We start from the raw sequence: 13,665 nt of genomic DNA on the forward strand, positions 1-13,665 counted from the left end.
TGCTGCCATCTGCCCTTGGTGCTGACGGGGAGGGAGGGAGCTGATCTTGGTGGGTGTTGGGCCCTTGGCCACTGTCTCCACAGGGTTCTGGAGCTTCTCTCCCCATGGAACAAGCAGTGCTGCTTTTCCCTCATCCTGATTCTGGGGGAGAAGAATGGGGCCAGGACTTGGGCCCCGGATTCAGGTTCAGACGCGGCAGGAATGTGAAAAAAACCCCATGTGGGGATGTGCAGGGGGTATCAGCAGCATCTGGTTTCACCAGAGCTGTGAAACCCACGGTAGTGCAGGGTTTAGTCTAAGTTAAACTTTCACCCTCTTAGCTCATCTGGAAGGAGCCAGGCTGTTGCACTGTCCCCTTCCTCTCAACGTTCAGGTATTCATCACCATCTTCCTCCCTTTTGTGGGTTTGGGGTGTGTGTGGCTGTGCCCGGGCAGTGTAGGTGGACAGGATGGCATGCTGGCTGTGCAGCCCTGCTCCTCCAGCCTGCTCTGCCTGGGAAGCTGGATGTTCTGTGGAGTCACAGCTGACCTGAGGCCACCAGGCAGTGTCCCACCTCAGCAGGAGCATTGCCACGGGCTCCTTAGATGGCCATGCTCTCCTTTGCAGCATCTGCCTCACCTTCGCCTTACCATGGGGCATGCAGGTATCAGAAAGCAAGGGCAGAAACTCGGCAACCAGGCCAGTTGTCTCTGCCCATCCTTATTCTACAGATAAGGGCTCAAATACGCTGTCCCTTGCTGGTTTATCCCAGCTGTGGTTGGTCTGGGCTGTGCTGCTGGGCGCCCGTCCCCAGAGCCCCTCCTCGGGTGGCTTTTGGGGGCAGAAAGAGCTCTCGATGAAGGGTTTTGTCTCCTGGTTGATAGCAAAGGAGGTCATCCCTTTGCTTGGAAGAGCACCCAGCCTTCTGCTCAGCCCGGCCCTTCATCGCTCTCCCTCCCCTCCCTCTGCAAACTCCAGCTTTCCAAGCAGATGCAGGATGAGCAAAAGGCCCCTCACCTGCCCCCAGCCCCCCCACAGCCCCCACCTCTCCCTCTGCTGCCGGGAGACTCGGGCCCCTCGGGCTTCCCTCCCGCTTTTACCACTTTTAGGCACTTTTTTTTCCTTTCCCCCCCCCTCCCCGCCTGGTTTTGCAGAGCGGGGCTGCAGCCTCGGGCCGGCGATCACTGCTCCCTCGGGGCCGTGCCGGGCTCCGCCTGGCCTGGGTGCTGCTCCCCAGGAAAGCAATAATCACAGTAATAATTATTATAATTAGAATAATAATTCCTCCTCGGGGGGGGGCGGGGGGCCCTTGCTGCCCGGCAGGAGCCAGCTCTGGGGCGAGAAACCTTGCTAACGTGATTCTTTTATGTCGGATCCTTGAAATCCTCCTTCCCTGGCACAAAGGGTGGGGCGGGGGGGGGGGGGAGTTGATTATTTTGGGTCAATTCCTGTGTCGGGGGAGGGGAAAAAAAAAACACTAAAAAAAAAAACAAACAAAAAAACCACACAAAAAACAAGCTATTTTTCTTTGCCCTTCCGACCCGTGATTATTTGATACGGTGAGTTTTAAAGCGGACGGTTTTCGAATGGGATAAAGGCGGCCCGGGGGGTGTGGGGGGGGCGGTGCGGTGCTTCCCGCCCGCCCCGGTTCCGGCCCCGGTTCCCGCTGGGAGCGGAAGCGGCCCCGGTTGGCGATGCCGCTGCACCCGTTCCCGCCGCGGCTCTGGCCCGCCCTGCGGCTGCGGGAGGGGATCTGCTCCCGGCTGCCCGAGCACTACCTGCGGGAGCTGCGGGAGCAGCCGCCGCCCAGCCCGGTGCACTGGCGGCCGCTGGGGCTGCGCTACCGGCGGAACCCGCGCACCGGCGAGCGGGAGCGGGTGCAGGACGTGCCGGTGCCGGTTCACCTGCCGCCCGCCGCCCACGAGGGGCTGTGGGGCGGCGAGGGCTGGATCCGCGGGTTCCGCTACGCGCGCAACGACAAGGTGAGCGCTGGAGTCTCTCTCTCTGTCCCCGGTGCTCCCGGGGGCACGGGCGGCAGCGGCCTCCCGGTGCGGCGCGGGGCCGTGTCCCGCACCCCCGGTGCCGCTGCGCCCGGTGCTGAGGCCGCTCTCTGCAGCTCTCCACCCGGCTGCCCAAGACGTGGAAGCCGCAGCTGTTCGAGCGGCGGTTCTACAGCGAGATCCTGGACGCCACGCTCACCATCACGGTCACCATGCGGACCCTGGACCTCATCGACGCGGCCTATGGCTTCGACTTCTACATCCTGAAGGTGGGGAGGCCCCGAGCCCTGTGCCCCGCGGCTGCCGCGTCCCGCTCGGGGCGTGCGGGGCCGGAGCTGCCAGCCCGAGCGCCCTGGGCCAGCGGAGAGCTGGCCTGGAGCCGATGAGCTCCAGAACAAACCCCAGGGGTCTTTCTCCTTTCGTGGAATGGGTTGGGTTGGGAGGGACCGTAAAGATCATCTAGATCCAACCCCCTGCATGGGCAGGGACACCTCCCACCAGCCCAGGCTGCTCCAAGCCCCATCCAACCTGCCCTTCAACACTGCCAGGGATGGGGCAGCCACAGCTTCCCTGGGCAACCTGGGCCAGGCTCTCACCACCCTCACAGCACAGAATTCCCTCCTCATGTCCAACCTCAGTCTCCCCTCTGCTAGTTTTAATCCATCCCCCTTGTCCTCTCCCTCCCTGCCCTTGTCCCAAGCCCCTCCCCAGCTTTCCTGGAGCCCCTTCAGGCACTGGAAGGTGCTCTAAGGTCTCCCTGGAGCCTTCTCTTCTCCAGGCTGAACACCCCAACTCTCCCAGCCTGGCTCCAGAGCAGAGCTGCTCCAGCCTCTGATCATCTCCATGGCCTCCTCTGGACTCTCTCCAGCAGCTCCATGTCCTCCTGTCTTGGGGAGCCCAGAACAGGACCCAGCCCTTCAGGGGGTCTCACGAGGGGGGAGCAGACACTCCAAACGAGCGCCCTGAGGGTCTCCACAGTGTGTGGATAAACTGCTGGTGGTGTCTCCACGCTGACAGACTCAGGTGCTGCCTAGCAGATGGCCTCTGGGCACGATTTCACCTCAGCCTGTGTTTCCCCAGACCCCAAAAGCCGACATGTGCTCCAAGCTGGGGATGGACTTGAAGCGGACGATGCTGCTGCGGCTGGCACGGCGGGACCCCAAGCTGCACCCTGATGATCCCGCCAGGAGAGAGGCCATCTATAACAAGTACCAGGTGGGTGCCTGCCCTGCAGGCCCTTCCCTGGGCTCTGCGGGGACGTTTGCTGGTTGTCCAGACTGAGAACGCCCCAGTCAGCCTGTCACAGCACGACCCGGTGCTGATGCCTGTAGGGTTTAAGGGTATGGGCAGGGAAGATCTAAACATCATTCGTCAGGTTTTTCTTGCCTCTCTCTGGGCTGCTAGTTTCTGTACTGATCATTTTAGGCAGACTAAAGCATGTATTTTTGCTATGATTGAGGTCAGCAAGGGTCTGTGATAAGCACTGGGAGGATCTGGCTCTGCTGACAGCAGCCAGGACTCCAGGCCACCTGTGTGCAGGCTGGTTGTGGGCAACTGGTGATGGATGCCAGCCTAGAAACACCACCAACGTCCGTGCTCCCTGGAGTTGTGCCCAGAAACAGGCCTAGAACAGCACAAAGGAGAGGCCCAGCAGTGGACACAACTCATCAGGTGAAGCAGGACCCCTGCAAAGGGAAAAGGAGAGAGAGGAAGTGGACTTTGATTGCCAGAAGTGAGGGAGCAGTGTTCTAAGAATAGTCTGTAATAACATTCCTCCTGGATTGTGTCTTTGTGTGAGTTGGTTTTGCACCTTAGTTACTTGGAAAGACTATACTACCTGCTCCTTCTTTCATCACAGGAATTTGTGATCCCAGAAGAGGAAGCTGAATGGGTTGGCTTGAGTTTAGAAGAAGCAATAGAAAAACAGAGGCTCCTAGAAAAAAAGGTAAGTTCCTGAGACAGTGCTTAGCAAGGAGATGTCTGAGGCACATCAGGCTGCGTGTCCTGCTGGTCCTGAGGAAGAGGTGAGCTCTGGTTACAGAGCTGAGCACCAGCTGTGCCTGGAGGAGCAGAGTAGAAGCTTGTCTTGTTTAGCCACTAAAAAAGACATGATCCCTCCTTCTTGGGTGTTAACTCCTGGCACTCCTGCTGCACTGGCTCCCTAGGCTCTCCCAGGCCTTGCTGCTGCTCAGGTTCACTCCCTCTTAAGTGGTTTATCCTCTGCTTTGTTTCAGGACCCTGTCCCACTCTTTAAGGTGTATGCTGAAGAGCTTGTCAACCAGCTGAAGGAACAGGCTCTGCAGAAGCAGTAGAAGGAGGGGAACGCCTGGAGCAAGATTTTCCCTGCTGCAGGCCAAGCTGTGGGGTTCAGTGGGTCTTCTGTCTGAACCACAGTGTGTGGAAGAGGCCACATGAAGAGTGTGTTGCAGTTATTGAAGTCTAATGGTGGCCTGAATTCAGTGAGGAGCCATTCCCATGGGCTGAGGAAAAAAATCCTGTCCTGTGGCCTCTGAAAGTGCTCTTGTAAGATTGACTGTGGTTCTTCTGCCTGTATGAGTAGCTGGCTGCTGTTGAGAGCTTGATCATGGTATGAAATGAAATATGCATTTTGGGCATATCAGTAAACTTTTCTCTGATACTCACTAGTGTGCTCATTAGCTTGTTACAGCAGAGACTCTGGGGCATGGTGGTGTGACCTGGATCAGTCCCCAGCCTGCTGCAGCTGGGACCTGAAAGCAGGATGACCCCAAACCCCTGCTTCAAGCAGGGCCTGCCAGCAGGTGGGGCTGAGCTCCCCTTCCGGCTCCCTCTAACCCCTTGGCCTCCAGCACCGTTTCTGTTTGGTGGCTTTTAAATGTTTTCTTTTATAAAAATGTAGTCGAAGTGGGTGCTCAAGCCTTTGGTCCTGTCTGGCACTGAGGGACTTGAAAAGCACTGACCAGGATTCCCTGCTGCTGGGCAGTGCTGTGGGTCACTGCTGCCTGTAGACTCCGTTGTGCTGCAGTGGGTTTGAGGCTGGAGCAGAAGCAGCCCCTGCTCCCATTCCCTGCAGCTTTGAGGGGAGGGACAGGCTCAGAGCTTTCAGGGTGGACCTCGTGTGAGCCCCAGGAGGAGACTTTGCCTTAACCTGGCCTGGGGATGAGACGTCTCCCCTCCCTAGCACATAAGGGCAAGTGCACAGTCTTGGTTTCTAAGCCACAGGAACTGTTACAAGAGAGAAACTGGGCTTCTGGAGCAGTGTGTGGCTGATTCCCTCTGCCCTGGAATGGAGCAGGACCTCAGGGGAGCAGAAATTCCTAGTGCCTAACTGTCTGCCCTAAGGATTTGGGGGAGAGGTGCTGTGGGGTGGGCACAGAGCCTGTATACTGGGTGGCTGGGGATGAGGGAGGTGGCTGAGGTGAATGCCATCTAAATGGTGGTGTTTCATGAAAACCAGATTTCTCTTGCTGCCTTTTGGGCCAGGGAATGTGTTGGAGCCCTCACAAGGGGTGTTTGAGCCCCTGGTGAGCGTGGCCCAGCTGTGCAGCCCTGGGCTGGCTGGTCAGGGGCTGCCAGGTTGGGGCCACCCTATGTCTGCAGGGGTGCAGGACACTCAGTACTGCAGGGGACATGTTGGGTGGCAAAAGCTGGGATATTTCCTGTGTATTTCAGCTCTGCTGAGTCCAGCTTCTTAAGAGCAAACTGGCACAGAAGGTCACATCTGCCTAATTACTGAATTTGCAGCTAGGCCAGCACAATGACATTTGCTTATCTTCTCCTTCTTCTGCAGCTGAGCTGAGAGGGAAGCTGCTGCCCAGCTCCTCGGGGACCCTGACACTCTGCCCTCGTTAGACATAATTAGCTGGGACAAGTTCCTTGTTTGACAGCTCTGCTCGTCATTAGGGCTAGCACAGCTCATGCATTTTAATGCAGCTCTGAGCAAAGCTGCAGACTGTGACTCTGCCCTGACCTCCTCTGGAGCTGGACTGGAACATGCCTTGCGGATCTGGCCAGGGTGGAGCGTGGCTGGCACCTGCCTGCACCCCTCCTGCAGCCCTGGGGGGTCCCTCAGGGCCTCGCAGCCCCTCGGCAGTGAGGGGGCTGTTTGGGATGGCTGAGGGGTGGCAGCTACCAGCTGCTAAGGGGGCTGGGAGGTTTCGGTGATGTAAAATTCCAGTTGTCTCTGGCTGCCCCCGGGCACCGCTGGCGTGGCCTGGCCTTGAAGCTGGCTCTGTTCTTCAGTGCTGCTCCTTGGTCATGCCTGGTCTGCAGGAGCTGCTGCCTTGGGAAGGTTGGTTGGGTGACAAGGGGTAGCAGGAGCTTTTGGGCAGTGCTACTGGGGCAGGGGGTGCTGATGGGTCTGCAAGAGTGAATTTGGAACTGCAAGAGCTTCTCCATGGGGAAGGTCTTGGGGACACGGTTAATCCTGACTTCTGAATTGGAGCCCTCTGTTCTCTCATCCTGCCTGCCTTTGCCTCAGCCTTCCCCTTGCTCCTTTCCCTACACCTGTGTTGGATGTGGCTGGGATCTTCACCCCGAGGACAGGCCCTCATGGAGATCCTCTGCTGGCTTGAGAACCAGAGGTGCTGCAGATACCAGGTTCCTTCTCTGCCCTTGCAAAGGGAAGCAAGGGAGCTGGTAGTTTGCCATGACAATGTGTTCCCAGGAAGCCACATGTGCCACAAACCCACGGGTACGTATTGGGTGCTGCCAGCTTGTGGCAGACAAAACTAGGAAGGGACACAGCCACAAACTGGCAGGTTCAGGTTGGAGAAGAGGAAAACCTTCCCTCAGAGGCTGTGCGGCCCATGACTGGTCAGCAGAGAGGGGCATCTCCAGCCTTGGCAGTTTTCCAGGTGTTGGTGGACAAAGCCATGGGATGTGACTGGTGGGCTGGGAGATGCAGGCATGGGAAGGTCAATCCAGGACCGAGAGGCTCCTGTTTAGTGCATCTCTCGGGTAAGAAAAATCTGCTGTTCCCTTCAACAGGTCCCAGCAAGCCTGCCACAGATAGGGAAGTGCCCCTTGAAATGTGGATTGTGGGTCCACGGGCTGATTGTGGAGGGGGCTTGGTGTTCCTTCAGCCCCAAACCCAAGACTGCAAAATAATGCAGAGGAGCAAAATGTCAACTGGGGAAAGCACCCAGACTGGGAAAGCTGGGGCTGGGATGGTCAGACTGGTGGAATTTTGTCTCACTCGTGGCTCCCATCAGGCCGTGGTCACAGATGCAAAAACCAGCTTGAGATGAAGGCAATGTTTCTCAACAAACTCGTTTTCTTATCTACCTAAATTCATGAATTAAACAGTATTTCACTTGCAATTTCCCAACAGACCCCTCTGTACTCAAACAGTGAGTAATATTTTGGAAGCGTTAGCAAAAGCATCTGTCCCTGCCTTTCATGCCAGTCTTTGTGTTCCTTCATGGCTTTGAGGCTCTCACTTTGGAGTCTGATGGGACAATGGAACATGATTTTTAGGGGCACTTGTGAATCATCATGAAGGCAGTGTCAGCACAGGACAAAACTTAGCCTTTGGCCATGCCCAGCAGAAGGTCTTCCAGGAGTGACTGCTGGGTTTCCTAGTCCTGCTGGTTGCTGACTGGCTGCTCACCCTGGCCAGCTGCCCCAGCCCTGCAGGAGAGGGCATGGCTGGTTGTGTCACACCAAAGCTGGTGGCCTGGCCATGGTGTGGCCTCCACAGCTCGGGGACTCTGCTGTGGGCAGGACACAGCTCAGAGGGCAGCCAGGTGAGACCAGCTGGGGTCTGGGAGGGACACGGGCAGATCTGAAGGGAGCTTAGCTTCTCTGGTAAGGAGTCATAAGAAAAAAAAAAAAAGCCTCGTAAAATCTACATATGCAAATGCAGTAATAGCCCAAAGCATCTGCTCCTGACACGTTCCTGCCGTGCTTTCTCCCACAGCCATGGGCTGAGCTGGACCAAGGGTGCTGGGCATATGGAGCACTGGTGGGATGTGGAGTTACCTTCATCCACAGCTCCCGCTTCATGGCATGAGCCCAGAGTGAGCTTCTCAACTGGGGGAGAAAGGGCTGGGGGTGCCAGGGACAACTGTGCCAGCTGAGGAGTGGCCACAGGCACCTCTGCCTGGCCGGGCTCTGCCATCCCTCTGCATCCCCACCGCACATTTCCCGGGCAGCCATCGCCATGGCAACGCTGAACATGGGGCTGGTTCGGGCCGTAGAGCGCTGAGAGAGGCGGGAAATGGTATTTCTGAGGTGGGAGCAGGGCTTTGCCCCCAGGGCCTCCAGGTAGCTGGGGGCATGGCTGCTTGGAGAAGGTCCTCACAGGACTTGGTGCCCCCAAGGATGCACATCTGAAGGTGGTGGAGGGGGTGTGTGGGATAGGAAAGGTGAGGGGAAAGGGAGCAGCTGCAGAGCGGGTTTCTCTGGTCGTGCTTCTGGCATGGACAGGGCTGGGAGCAGCAGAGCTCTTCCCTGGGATGGGGTGTGCAAAGCCAGCCTCTCCGGCAGCCGCAGCAGCTGGGCTGAGAGGTGGGACAGGCATTTGGAGGAGCTGCGTCCTCAGCCCAGGGGTCAGAGCCATCCAGCTCTGTGCTGGGATTTTGTGTTGCTGGCTTATCCATCTCCACAGGAAGCAGGCTGCTCCTTTTCCTGAGGACAGCTCTCTGCTGTGCAGCCAAGCTGGGTTTTTCCCTGAGTGCCTGTATAAAGGCTGAACTCTCCCTGCTGTTCAACCCTCCAGGCAGTCCCATAAGGTGCTTTTGCAGCTCCTCCTGGCCAGCCTTCATCTTCTTACCCTGATCACCCAGGTATCATCAGCAAACCTGATCACCTGCTGGAGGAGTGCTGGGCTGTGCAGAGTCCTTGGGGGCTGCCCTGCCCTTTGCACTGCTGCAGCACAGAATCATTGAATCATTTTGGTTGGAAAAGACCTTTAAGGTCATTGAGTCCAGCTGTTAACCCAGCACTGCCAACTCTGCCGCTAAACCGTGTCCCCAGGCACCACATCTACACGTCTGCCCACTTTGTGTTATAACCAGGTATTTATTCACATGGGGACTTGTCCACTTGTTCCAAGGCATCTGAATTTCCATGAGAGCCCTTGATATGGACCCATCCTGAATGTGTCTTGAGGCCCAGGTGGACCTGCCCAGGATGATGTGGGGTGGCTCTGCTCTGGTAGCCCATCACTATCTGTGTGTCTGCTCATTTTATTCCTTCAGATGGTGTCCATCAACTTCTGAGCCAGATGGGAGACCTGAGCTTGGTTAAATCCTTCCTTCTGAAAGCCATGCATGGATTTGGGGGGGTTTCAAGTGTTAGAATGTCTTCACTCCTAACTTTAAGATGCCTTGCTCCAGCTCTGGGAGTTGAGTCTTGTCACACTCCTGCTCCCAGAGCAGGGAATTGCTCTACCTGGTATTTTCTCCTCTCCCTCACATTGTGACCTCTCAGCCTGTCTGACATTGAGCTTCAAGCCTTGCTGCAAGGCTTTGTCTCTAGACATCACTAACTGTGGCCTTTTCTTTTTGCAGCAGATCCCTGCCACTTGTTTTGAAGTGTAGGACTGGAGCTGGGCACCGGCACCAACAACTGAGGGAAATCTCTATGGATGCAGGCACTGGACTAGCAGGCTTCTGTCTGGCCAGGCAGTCCTGGGAGGCACAGAGCTGGGACCTGCCATGGTGCAGAGGTGGGAAATGACCCGTGCACAGCCCTGCCTGTCCTGCTAAGCTCCCCTCTCATCCAGGAGCGCTCTGCTCCTCTCACCTGCTACCACTTTTTCCTTGTTTTCTGCATGATATGCAGCAGAAAAAGCAGAATTAGGGCCCATGGAGATGGCTCTGGGGAAGGTACTTCTGTAGGGGGGTTGTGGAGCAGCTCTGTGCAACAGGGTGCAGGGTGGTGGGCCACTGGCAGAGGGGCCAGGAGGTCCTGGGTGGCAGGAGGGGACAGCAGCAGTGGGAGGAGAGTGGAGGGTGGTGAAACCCTGGTGTGGGAGCTGTGGTGTGGGGAGGTGTGGCTGAACTGTGCTGGCGTGTGGCTAAAGCCGTGCGGGCTCAGGAACCGGGCAGTTGCCATGGAAACCATTGGAGGATGCTGGGGAGGACCAAGCTGCTCTGCCCTGGCCTTGGATGCTGGAGTGCTCGGCTGGACCAGGGCTGACTGTGCCCTCTTTGTTTGGGCCAAACCTTCCTGGGCAGCCAGGCCTGGCACTGGGACCAGGTGCAGCAGCACCAGTTGCTCCAGGCATCAGCCAGTCCCTTTCCCCAGGCTGCTCCACGTCCCTGCAAGGCTTTGGTGACAGCAGTGTCCCCAGCCCTCTGCACACCCGAGGGGGCTGTATCATGTGCCTCAGCCCACACGTTGCTGCTGACACTTTCCAGGCTGGCTGCTCCCAGGAGATGGGCCTTCCCTCTACAAGTCATCTCAGCTTCCCCGGCAGGATGTATTTAACTCAGGTGCCCACAAAGTCTGTTCTCAGGAGCATCTCTGCCATCTCGCTGGCCCAGCTTCCTGAGTTAGTGCCCTGCCCTTTCCTGGCTCTCTCTGTAGCACGTGAAAAGGAAAATTGTTACCACACCTGCCAGGCTCCAAACAGCCCTTTCTGGGAGCAGGCTGGTAGGGCTGTTTGAGGATCACCTGGTTCACCCCTCAGCTCCTTCAGAAGCCCTGGAGATGCCTCCTAGCCCTGTGGCTCCTTGCTGATGCCTCCTCAACTGGTTTCACCTTGTTGTCTCTGGTCAGCTCTGTCTCCTCTGAGATCCCCAGTGAGCAGGTCACAATCTCCTGGTTCTTCCACCAAAGCAAGGAGCCTGGGCAGCATCTCCTGGCGCTCCTTCTGCAGCCAACCTGATGGACTCCTCCTTCTGGATGGCTGTGAGGTGGGAATGGGAAGATGACCTTTGCTTCCTTGCCCTTTTTCTCAAGCCCATGCTGCTCTTCTCTCACCCTCCTGCCCATGAGTTCTCCATTTTCCCAGGATCTCTCCAGGCCTTGTATTCTCCCCTTTTTTTCCATTTTCCTGTAATTGCTGTTTGGTGCCGGTGATGATCAGTGGAGACAGAAGCACCCTTGGGTCCTGTGAGGGTGTCCCAGCTGGTGAGGTAGGCTGCCCACCCACTTGCTGTTCTTTGGCTGTCGTGTCTATCCCTGGACCATGAGGATGGAACCATACTCCCACCTGCCTCTCACCTGTGGGACCCACATGAGCACAAATCCTGGCCCGTGCTCACATCTGGCAGCAAGACCTGCACGTGTTGCTCCATCCAGCATCAATAACCAACCTCTGGGAGTAATGAGATGCTCCATGCCTTGCAGACCCAGCCAGGGGCAGCTCTGCTCGAAGGCTGTGGGGCAGCCCCAGCACCCTGGCCTTGAGGGATGAGTGTGGTGGGGGCCAGAGCAATGAGCTGCCCCATCCCAGTGGGAACCAGAGGAATGAGCTGCCCCATCCCAGTGGGAACCAGAGGAACAGGATGCGCCATCCCAGTGGGAACCAGAGGAATGAGCTGCCCCATCCCAGTGGGGGCCAGAGCAACAAGCTGCTCCATCCCAGTGGGAACCAGAGGAACAAGATGCCCCATCCCAGCAGGGGCCAGAGGTATGAGCTACCCCATTCCTGCCAGCACTGCCAGCAGATCCTGCAGAGCTGGGCAAAGGGCCAGCTGAGCTGGGCAGTGCTGGTGTCCAGGCAGAAATCCCACATGCTTTGGAAAGGAGTGGCTAATGGCAGCAGTCGGGAAGGAGGGTGGAGGCCATGGAAGGTCTCTTGGCCCCATCCTCGCTTGCCAGATGAAATGGTGTGAAATGCCCATGAAAGGCAGAGCAGTGGTTGGGCAGCCTCCTGGCAAAAGCCACTGCAGCCAGACCCTGACACCCATGGGGGGGGTGTTTGTTGTGCATCCCCACCCAGCGCCACTCCTTGGAGGAGGAGGATGGTGAGGGCTGCATGACAGTGCAGGAAAGCCCCAGCATCGAGGCATTGTGTGTTGGGGACATGTTGGCCAGGGGCAGGCAACAGCCTTCAAAGAGTTTTCCTGAAGTCTTGCTGCTCTTCAGGGCTTCCTCCTCACCCCCCCCACCAAAAAAAGTAATTAATAAATAAATAAAAGGGGAAAAAAAGGCAAGGAGGAAGAGCAGTCTCTTGGTGTGGGATGAAAGTGGCCTGTCTTGACTATTTACCCAGCAATTATAAGTAAATCGGTGGTGCCTAACGGGGCTGGTTGCCATAGTGACGATGGGATGGAAGGACCAGCATTTAGTCCTGGCCGCAGCCAATCAGGCTGGGAAGCCCAAGCTGCAATATAAAGTAAAGATTCCCATCTTCCAGCCACGCACTTGCCAAGAAAAGGGAAATAGGTTCAAGAGTCTGAGGTGGGGAGGGGGTTGAGGGTGGGGGGGGAAAAAAAAGTGCTCCAGGCCGACGGCAAAACAGGGCGGCTGCTCCCGTCATGGCGGACTGCGAACGCCCGGGCAGGTGAGAAACCCCAACTCTCCCCATCTCCCCACGCATTGTTCTCCCGCGCCGCGGTCCCTCCGCCGCCCCACCCCACCCACGCCGCCGTCCCGACCCCCTCGCCCCGGCACCCGCCACGAAACCCCCCCCCCCACTCCCCACCTCCCCTTTCCTTTTCGTAGAGGGGGGGAGAGACAAAGAGAGGCGGGGTGGAGAAAGGCTCCCCCGTCCTCCCCAAATGGCCATGCTAGGCCTTTCAAATCAAATTTCGCAAAGCAGCTTCATCAAAGGCCCCCGGCTGGGAGGCGTGAGCCCCATATTCCTATATCCCCCCCATCCCCCCCCGGGGCGTGCGGCGATCCCACACAAAGTCGGCGCCGCTCCAGAAGTGTCTTTGGCAGAAAGAGAGGAGAAAAAAAAAAAAAAGGGGGGGGGGGGGGTGGTGAAAAAAAATAATAAAAAATAAGAGGGGGGTGTGGGAAACGGTTCTACTTCTTCTTCCCCACGTAAGTCGGCTCAGCGACAGGGGGGAAAGGCAAAGAAAAAAAAGGAAAAGGGGGAAGATGGAGATGGAAAACAAAAAACGCAAGCGAGAAAAAGCGGCGCCTAAATTGCTGGTCGACTCCCCATCTCATTACTGGAGGCTTCTGAGGACGGGTGTTTCCAAAGGCTGCTGTGAAAGAGTGGTGGCTGGAGCCCCCCCAAGCTGGGAGGAAAGCTGGGGGTCGGGATGAGCTGGGGGAGCCTTCCCCCCTGCCGCCACTGCCCTCCATCTTCCCTGGCGCCGCTGCTGCTGCCGCCTGACCCATCTTGCAACGGAGAGCGGGGACAGCGGCCGGAGCCCAACGGCGGCTGGAACCAAGATGAGCAAACTCCGCCAGCTCCCGCTTCCGCAACTCTCCCAAAATTTCGTCGTTCATAAAAGAACTTATTCCAGCCAAGATCTTTCCGGACGCTTGGAATTGCAGACGAACGGGTGGTTTCCCCAACGCTCCAAGCCCATGCCTTGGGTCTCGTCCCTCCCCGCGCCGCGGCACGGCGAGGCCGGAGGATCACCAGCCGAAGGGCCGAGGACAAAGGCAGGAGGACAGAAGTTGTGCCACTTTCCCTTCCCGTTGCCTCCCTTCAAATCCCAGCTGCTTTCTTCTGCTGGGCAAGAAATTCGGCTCCGGGCAGCGTTCCCACCACCGGCAGACGGGCGCCCCATCGGCGGCACGGAGAGCAAACTCACAGATGGTAAAATAAGAGAGTCGTGTAGGGTTCAAAGA

The 13,665-nt window shown here is 57.4% G+C and overlaps 1 protein-coding gene across 1 annotated transcript; it reads left to right on the plus strand.

The window, feature by feature from the left end:
• The first annotated feature begins 1,633 nt into the window (after positions 1-1,633).
• On the plus strand, positions 1,634-4,622 carry MRPL28 (mitochondrial ribosomal protein L28). The gene is made up of 5 exons (XM_051632613.1): positions 1,634-1,962; positions 2,097-2,249; positions 3,061-3,195; positions 3,839-3,925; positions 4,215-4,622. The coding sequence occupies exons 1-5, from the start codon at positions 1,675-1,677 to the stop codon at positions 4,290-4,292; spliced, it is 741 nt and encodes a 246-aa protein (XP_051488573.1). The 5' UTR covers positions 1,634-1,674; the 3' UTR covers positions 4,293-4,622.
• Positions 4,623-13,665: the final 9,043 nt, after the last annotated feature.

This window comes from Apus apus, chromosome 14 (assembly GCF_020740795.1).
Source record: "Apus apus isolate bApuApu2 chromosome 14, bApuApu2.pri.cur, whole genome shotgun sequence".
Lineage (NCBI taxonomy): Eukaryota > Metazoa > Chordata > Aves > Apodiformes > Apodidae > Apus > Apus apus.